General features: G+C 50.5%; 1 protein-coding gene across 1 annotated transcript; it reads right to left on the bottom strand.

The window, feature by feature from the left end:
• Window positions 1–2,773: 2,773 nt before the first annotated feature.
• On the bottom strand, window positions 2,774–8,197 carry TAF9B (TATA-box binding protein associated factor 9b). The gene is made up of 7 exons (XM_048319361.1): window positions 8,095–8,197; window positions 7,927–8,008; window positions 7,287–7,423; window positions 4,994–5,128; window positions 4,244–4,325; window positions 3,550–3,663; window positions 2,774–3,089 (listed from the first exon to the last, which is right to left on the bottom strand). Exons 1-7 carry the CDS (start codon window positions 8,143–8,145, stop codon window positions 2,929–2,931), a joined length of 762 nt encoding a protein of 253 aa, XP_048175318.1. The 5' UTR covers window positions 8,146–8,197; the 3' UTR covers window positions 2,774–2,928.
• Window positions 8,198–8,413: the final 216 nt, after the last annotated feature.

Here is an 8,413-nt window from a genome sequence, read left to right as displayed (position 1 = left end):
ACCCCAAACACGGTCCTGCTGCTTTTCCTTGCCCTGAGCCCTAAGTTTTGAGTCTCAGCAGAAAGAAAAGGTGATAAATATAACTTATTTTTAATTTCTTTCTCCTTCATGGGCAAGGGTGGTGATACAGCTGTGCCCTGGGGCATGCACAGGGATGTGGGATTTGGGCTGTAGTTCCCTGAGCTGAGAACTGTCTTTATTTACCTGTTGGATGAGGCCTTGGCCACCTTAGGCAAGTCCAGGATTGTTTGGGTTGGAAGGGGCCTTAGGGCTCATCTGTTCCCGCTCGCTGCCAAGGGCAGAGCCACCTTCCACTATCCCAGGCTGCTCCAAGCCCCCTCCAACCTGGCCTTGGACACTGCCAGGGATCCAGGGGCAGCCACAGCTTCTCTGGGCACCGTGTGCCAGGGCCTCTCTAGTCTCACAGGAAAGAATTCCTTCCCAAAATCCCACTTCACCTTGGATTTCAGTCCTCTCCCTGCTTTCCAAGTGTAAAAAGGCCCCGAGAGCTGTAAAATGTTTCCGAGTGATTTAAACAAGCATGGAAGTTCTGAGGGCTTATGCCCTAATAGACAATTGTCCCATCCCAAATCCCATCCTATCCTACAGGCCCTCCCATTCCATCCCACTCTTTAGGCTCAATCCTGAGTCAGGAGTTTTGTGCTGAAGAACAGACAGGGATAAACAGCGGGTGGTGAGGGAAACTTGTCCTGTGGGAGGAGGGAGCATCCCCCGGGAACGGGGAGGGGACAGAGGTGACAGCAGGGCCATTATTTATATAAAAATTATATATTTATATAAAATATATATGTAAGATATCTATAGATAGAGGTATAGCTGTAGATGTGTGTGTGTATAAAAGACATCTGTCCCTGATAAACGTGAGGATTGTTGTGCATTATCACTGTGCTTTGTATGCGTATTGTGGATTATACAATACCTAGTATAGAATATATAATGTGATATACTGCCTATATTACACAGATACATTTATGTACTCTGGTCTCTAGAACAGGAGGGGTGTGAGCCTGTGCAGGGGGTGGATATCCAGCTGTACAGAAACCAGACTGGGAGGGTTGGTTCTATATGGAACTTGTAATGGTAAATAATGTTCTGGTATGGGAGCACATCCCATACCCACAGCGGTTAGAGAATGGTGTCTGAGGCAATATATAATTATAGATAATATAATATAATATAACAGTATAGTATGTTATAGTATATTATTATATAATATTATATGATATATATTCTATAATGTATATAATATATATTATATAATTATATTATATATATTATATATAATATAGCAGTGATGGGGGCAGCTCTCAACTCTGCTGTGATTGCTCTATAGGAGGTGTTGTTACAGATGGAAATGATTGAGCAGTGCATTAGAGGTGTGGCTGTTTATACACGTAAATATAACATGAGGGGGTATAATATAGTTCTAGTATACAGAATATATATATATATATATATATATAAACAGTGTGTGAGAACAGGGTCTGTGAGAGCATGGAGGTGGTTAATTAAAACAACCCACATTATTTGGTTTATATGGGCAAACAGTCAGTGCTGCAACTTAAACATTGGTGTGGGAGGGGGTCTGAGAATGTAAACATATGGCCCTATAGAAATCATCAATAGGTGGGTGTATAACACAAGTGTATAGGAATATTATATATAAAAGATGTTTATATAAAGGCATTATATATTATATGCAAAAGACATTGATATATATTACATCATTATACATTTATATGTATTAGTATATATATTTATATGTATTTTATATGTTTATATATTATATATTTGTATCTTTATTATATATTGATATATATTATCTATTGGGATATAAAATATATAATTATATGCTTTACATTATACAGTATATTATTATATAACTGTATATGATGTGCACATAAATACACGTAAAATATAATGTATATGAAGTGTTTCTGTGCATGCACAATTAACTACTGTATATTCTCTATATAATCTATAGTCTATGTATTTTCTATATTTTATGTGTTGCATATGATATATATGAAAAATTAATTTATATATATTATTAAATATATGTTTACATGCTTTACATTATACATTATGATATATAACGTAGACATAATGACATATATAATAAAAATATATATAATATAAAATAAACATGCATAACTAATTAGGGTATATACTACATCTACTTACACTATATTCTACATATTTTGTGGTTTGTGTTTGTATTTGTCTTATGTGTTTGTATGATACAGATGTTATATGCAAAAGGTATTTATATATTATATAAAATATATCATTATATGCTTAAATTATTTAGCATATATCATTGTATACTTTATAATGCATACATGAAATAATTGATATATTATATATGAACTGTGTGCATGCATAATTAACTACTGTGCATTCTCTATATACATACACTATATTCTATATATTTCATCTGTGTAAATACGTATGGATATATAAATATAATTATTAATATATAGATGTGTATATATATGAAAACTAAGTGTCTGGGAGAGTTTTGAGTGTACAAATACATCTGTGTGCACGTAATATATATAGTTATAGATATCAAATAATACATACATATAGATGAAAGATACGTATATATAAAAATAATACATGTATACATATGTGTGTGTGTGTGTATATATATATATATAAATGATATATTAAAAATACCTAGAAAAGCTATAGAAAAACCCCTGCCCCCTCCCCCAGGTGTGTGCACAAGACACCAAGGCCGGGTTACAAACACTCTCCACTTTATTTCCACACTCCCACGGCCCATCCGGGGCCTTCCCACCCATCCCCACCCTCTGGAGTCCGTGTGAATCCCATGGGAAGGGCTCCTATGGACCCCATGGGAAGGGCTCCTCTGAGTCCCATGGGAAGGGCTCCAGGCCCTCACAAGGCGTCGTAGTCGTCGTCGTCCTCGTGCTTCCTCTTGAGCGGGTTGGGGTCGGCGGCGCCGGGCGGGACCATGTTGGTGGTGATCAGGATGTTCTTGGGGCCGATCAGGGATGGGTTGATCAGGACGTTCTGCACCGTGGGAGTGGTGGGAGTGGCTGTGGGAATCGTGGAAAGGGTTCAGCGAAAGCTTGGAGCGATCCCTGCGTTTTCCCTGTGTTGTTCCAGGCTAATAAAGCGCCGTGCTGCCAGAACGTTCCAGGGCATTCATCCCAAGAGGGAGGATGGGGAAGTGCTGGAGGGGTGAGGACACAAGGGGGAGAGGGAAACAGGAGCCAGGGTGTGAGGGAGCTGCCCAGGATGGCAATGTTCTGGCTGCCACTGCTGTGCTGGGAACGGGAATTAACACTGGAAGATCCCAGAATGAGAGAGAAGGGAAGCAATTCCCACAGCAGCTTGGCCAGAGCAGCTGTGGCTGCCCCATCCCTGGAAGAGCAATGTGGAAGGTGTCTCTGTCCATGGCAGGGGGTGGGACTGGATGAGCTCCTCCCTCCCGACCCAAGCAGCCTGTGGCTGTGTGATTATCCCTGTATCCAGCCCCAGGAATCCCAGGAATACCTGACTTCCCAGCGGGCTGGGAGGACGGGATCTGGACGGTGAAGCGCTGCCCCGCCAGCGACACCGGCGCTCCCACCTTGGCTGACACCGACACAGTCTGGGCTGAGGGGGTACCTGCAATTCAACAACCCACCAAAACAAACCAAAATAAATCCATAAACACTCCTAAAACTCCTTCCCAGTGGCACCTGTTATTAGACACAGTGGGAATGCCCAGGAACACAATGACATCGGATACAAGGAGTCAGATTTCCAGGCAGAGCTGCACATTTGCTCATTTTCACACATTTACTCCAGCCCTACAGAATTCCAGACTATCAACATACACTACTTTTTAGGTCACAGCCCTAAATTTTAAGACCCTTTTAAAAATGGATCTTTCCCAGTGCTATTTAATTCAGCACCATGCTGGCATTGAGGAAAACAACCCTAAATTTAAGTAAAGTTCTTGAATAGTCCCTTAAATAAAGGATTTATCACAAATACAGAACATCTGTAATGCATTTATGTATAAATGTTATTATAACAATAAAGATTATATTAAGTTATTAAATTAACTTTGTGATGCTGTCAAACAATATAAAGTCAGGAGGCCCCTTTACATTCCCTCAAGAGTTGAAAAGTGTTTTAAATTATTCCTCTGTTTTTCCTTCCTAAAATAAAGGTGGAAAACCCCAGTGGAGCTGTTTCCTACCCAAAGTGGGAGTGCTGGGCCTGCTGCTCACGGCACCCACGCTCAGGCGAGGCACTGTGATCCTGCCTGCTGTGGAGGAGACCTGTGGGGAGAGAACCAGGGAGTCAGGGAATGGCTTGGAATAAACAGGAAAGTCCCCCCCACTGAGGCAATGAGTGCTTCCCAGCAAAGGAAATATCTTCCCTCTAAAGCAGAAACAACTGAGGTGGAAGTAAAAAATACCCTTTAATAGCTACACCAAAGCCTGACTTAAGCCTCTGACAACCTGATATTAAACCTGACAGTTCCTCCTGGACAGCAGGAGGAATTTCTTCCTGGAAAGGCTGGCCAGGCATTGGAAGGGGCTGCCCAGGGAGGTGATGGAGTCTCCATCCCTGGAAGTGTCCAGGGAATGGCTGGACATGGCACTCAGTGCTCTGGTGGGGATCAGGCACACGTTGGACTTGGTGATCCTGGACGGCTTTTCCAGCCTCAGTGATTCAGGGATTCTGCAGTATTTCTTTAACACTAAAATATTCCCGTATTTTAAATTTTCCCACGTTTTAAAATTTCCCATATTTTAAAATTTCCATTTAAAATTAACCACCAACAATTTACAAATCCAGCCGGGAGACAAAGAGCACCGCTGGCTCCAAACCGACACGCACACGCCAATATTCACCCACACCTTCCAGAGGCACGCAAACCTGCAATCCCAAAGCCCTTCCCAACCCCCCAGGGGTGAAGCCCGAATCCCTGAGCAATCCTTACCTTCTTCTGCAGGGATTTGAGGCGGTAGTTGGGGGCAGTCAGGCAGTACCTGTCGGGTGGCAGCCGCGGGCCTGAGTACGGCTTGATCAGCGGCAGCGGCGTCTGGTTCTTCTGCCGGGCAATGTCCAGCAGGAACTGCGGAGACACGGCCTCATCCCTGTGTCCCAACCTCATCCCTGTGTCCCAACCTCATCCCTGTGTCCCGGCCTCATCCCTGTGTCCCAACCTCATCCCTGTGTCCCAGCCACATCCCTGTGTCCCTGCCTCATCCCTGTGTCCCGGCCTCATCCCTGTGTCCCGGCCACATCCCTGTGTCCCAGGCTCATCCCTGTGTCCCTGCCACATCCCTGTGTCCCAGGCTCATCCCTGTGTCCCAGCCACATCCCTGTGTCCCAGCCACATCCCTGTGTCCCAGCCTCATCCCTGTGTCCCGGCCTCATCCCTGTGTCCCAGGCTCATCCCTGTGTCCCGGCCACATCCCTGTGTCCCGGCCTCATCCCTGTGTCCCAGGCTCATCCCTGTGTCCCTGCCACATCCCTGTGTCCCAGGCTCATCCCTGTGTCCCAACCTCATCCCTGTGTCCCAGCCACATCCCTGTGTCCCTGCCTCATCCCTGTGTCCCGGCCACATCCCTGTGTCCCAGGCTCATCCCTGTGTCCCTGCCACATCCCTGTGTCCCAGGCTCATCCCTGTGTCCCAACCTCATCCCTGTGTCCCAGCCACATCCCTGTGTCCCTGCCTCATCCCTGTGTCCCGGCCTCATCCCTGTGTCCCAGGCTCATCCCTGTGTCCCGGCCACATCCCTGTGTCCCGGCCTCATCCCTGTGTCCCGGCCTCATCCCCGTGTCCCAGGCTCATCCCTGTGTCCCGGCCACATCCCTGTGTCCCGGCCACATCCCTGTGTCCCGGCCTCATCCCCGTGTCCCAGGCTCATCCCTGTGTCCCGGCCACATCCCTGTGTCCCTGCCTCATCCCTGTGTCCCAACCTCATCCCTGTGTCCCAGGCTCATCCCTGTGTCCCTGCCACATCCCTGTGTCCCAGGCTCATCCCTGTGTCCCAGCCACATCCCTGTGTCCCGGCCACATCCCTGTGTCCCGGCCACATCCCTGTGTCCCTGCCACATCCCTGTGTCCCAGGCTCATCCCTGTGTCCCTGCCACATCCCTGTGTCCCGGCCTCATCCCCGTGTCCCAGGCTCATCCCTGTGTCCCGGCCACATCCCTGTGTCCCTGCCTCATCCCTGTGTCCCGGCCTCATCCCTGTGTCCCGGCCTCATCCCTGTGTCCCAGGCTCATCCCTGTGTCCCTGCCTCATCCCTGTGTCCCAGGCTCATCCCTGTGTCCCGGGCACATCCCTGTGTTCCTGCCTCATCCCTGTGTCCCGGCCACATCCCTGTGTCCCTGCCTCATCCCTGTGTCCCGGCCTCATCCCTGTGTCCCGGCCACATCCCCGTGTCCCGGCCACATCCCTGTGTCCCGGCCTCATCCCCGTGTCCCGGCCACATCTCTGTGTCCCGGCCTCATCCCTGTGTCCCTGCCACATCCCTGTGTTCCTGCCTCATCCCTGTGTCCCGGCCACATCCCTGTGTCCCGGCCTCATCCCTGTGTCCCGGCCTCATCCCTGTGTCCCAGGCTCATCCCTGTGTCCCAGGCTCATCCCTGTGTCCCAGCCACATCCCTGTGTCCCAGGCTCATCCCTGTGTCCCGGCCACATCCCTGTGTCCCTGCCTCATCCCTGTGTCCCGGCCTCATCCCTGTGTCCCAGGCTCATCCCTGTGTCCCAGCCACATCCCTGTGTCACGGCCTCATCCCTGTGTCCCAGGCTCATCCCTGTGTCCCGGCCACATCCCTGTGTCCTGGCCACATCCCTGTGTCCCTGCCACATCCCTGTGTCCCAGCCGCATCCCCGTGTCCCAGGCTCATCCCTGTGTCCCGGCCTCATCCCTGTGTCCCTGCCACATCCCTGTGTCCCTGCCACATCCCTGTGTCCCGGCCTCATCCCTGTGTTCCTGCCTCATCCCTGTGTCCCGGCCACATCCCTGTGTCCCGGCCACATCCCTGTGTCCCGGCCTCATCCCTGTGTCCCGGCCACATCCCTGTGTCCCGGCCTCATCCCCGTGTCCCAGGCTCATCCCTGTGTCCCGGCCACATCCCTGTGTCCCTGCCTCATCCCTGTGTCCCAGCCACATCCCTGTGTCCCGGCCACATCCCTGTGTCCCGGCCACATCCCTGTGTCCCGGCCTCATCCCTGTGTCCCAGCCTTCTCTGGGACGCCCAGTCCTGGCCGTACTCACGTCCCGGGGTGGGGGGGACGTGAAGGACTGGTCAGTCCGGCACTGGATCGCCAGGCGCACGTCGTCCGCGTCCACGCTGGACTTCTTGGCATGGCTTGAATAGATCTTGGCATCCTCCAGGATCGTGGTCACGTATCCTGGGGGAAACAGGCTCTGGATTGAGGCCGGGTTAAATGAAGTCCTCCCCAGCCCGATCCCGACCCCACCCAGCTGGCACTGAAAACTCTGCGGCCTCCGGGTACTGCTCAGACTGCCCGAGGGCAGTGCTGGATGGGATACTGGGAAGGAACTGGATGGGATACTGGGAAGGAATTCTTCCCTCTGAGGGCACTGAAGCTGTGGCCAGGTTAGACAGAGCTTGGAGCAACCCGGGATACTGGAAGGTGTCCCTGCCCATGGCAGGGAGTGGGACTGGATTTTCCTTAAGGTCCCTTCCAACCCAAACCACTCTGGGATTTGTGATTCTCTGTTTACTTTTTAAAATCGCACAATTACAGTCGGAAAAGATCTCCACGGTCACCGAGTCTGACAGGGGAGCCCCCGTGGAAACACGGATTCACACAGCACTTCCCTGCTCCAGACAACACCTCCCTGCTCCCCCCGGCGTTTCCCCACGCACTTCCCGCCCGGCCCCGCTTACTGTAGGCGAACTCCAGCATCTGGTTAATGACGCGCGGCTCGTACTCGGTGATGCCCATGTCCTTGAGGATCTGCGCCATCACCTGCGGGGCGGACACAGGCACCGCTCAGTCCCCCGAGCCTCCCGTTACCCCCCGGTCCCGCCTGGACCCCCCGAGCCCCGCGGAACCTGCGCATCCTTCGGGGCGCTCTTGGGGGACGCCATCTTGGCTGCCTCCATAGTTTCCTGCCACGTGACGCGGGGGCGCGGCTACGGAAGCCGGGAGGGCGGCGTTACTATGGAGACGCGGCCCAGCGGGGTTGCCATGGAGACGCGGCCTAGCGCGGTTACCATGGAGATGCGGCCTGGCAGGGCAGAAATTCATTTTACTAGAAATATTCATATAGGCCAACTGATGCACAAACCATCACGGCTGGATTCAGTGACCCTTTCCCCACTCCCTCTGCTGCAGATAGCCCATCTGCCCTGTGGTGATGCAGGAAGGGAT

Source organism: Corvus hawaiiensis, chromosome 14, assembly GCF_020740725.1.
Source record: "Corvus hawaiiensis isolate bCorHaw1 chromosome 14, bCorHaw1.pri.cur, whole genome shotgun sequence".
Lineage (NCBI taxonomy): Eukaryota > Metazoa > Chordata > Aves > Passeriformes > Corvidae > Corvus > Corvus hawaiiensis.
This window is presented reverse-complemented; position numbering and strand designations above follow the sequence as displayed.

What these genes read in the sequence shown, in the direction of transcription:
- TAF9B (XM_048319361.1), bottom strand. Translation starts at nt 8,145, where the DNA reads ATGGAGGCAGCCAAGATGGCGTCCCCCAAGAGCGCCCCGAAGGATGCG. An exon ending in CGTCCCCCCCACCCCGGGAC is followed by an intron (nt 5,129 to 7,286) that starts GTGAGTACGGCC and finishes GTGTCTCCGCAG; the next exon opens with TTCCTGCTGGACATTGCCCG. An exon ending in CCAGCCCGCTGGGAAGTCAG is followed by an intron (nt 3,090 to 3,549) that starts GTATTCCTGGGA and finishes CGATTCCCACAG; the next exon opens with CCACTCCCACCACTCCCACG.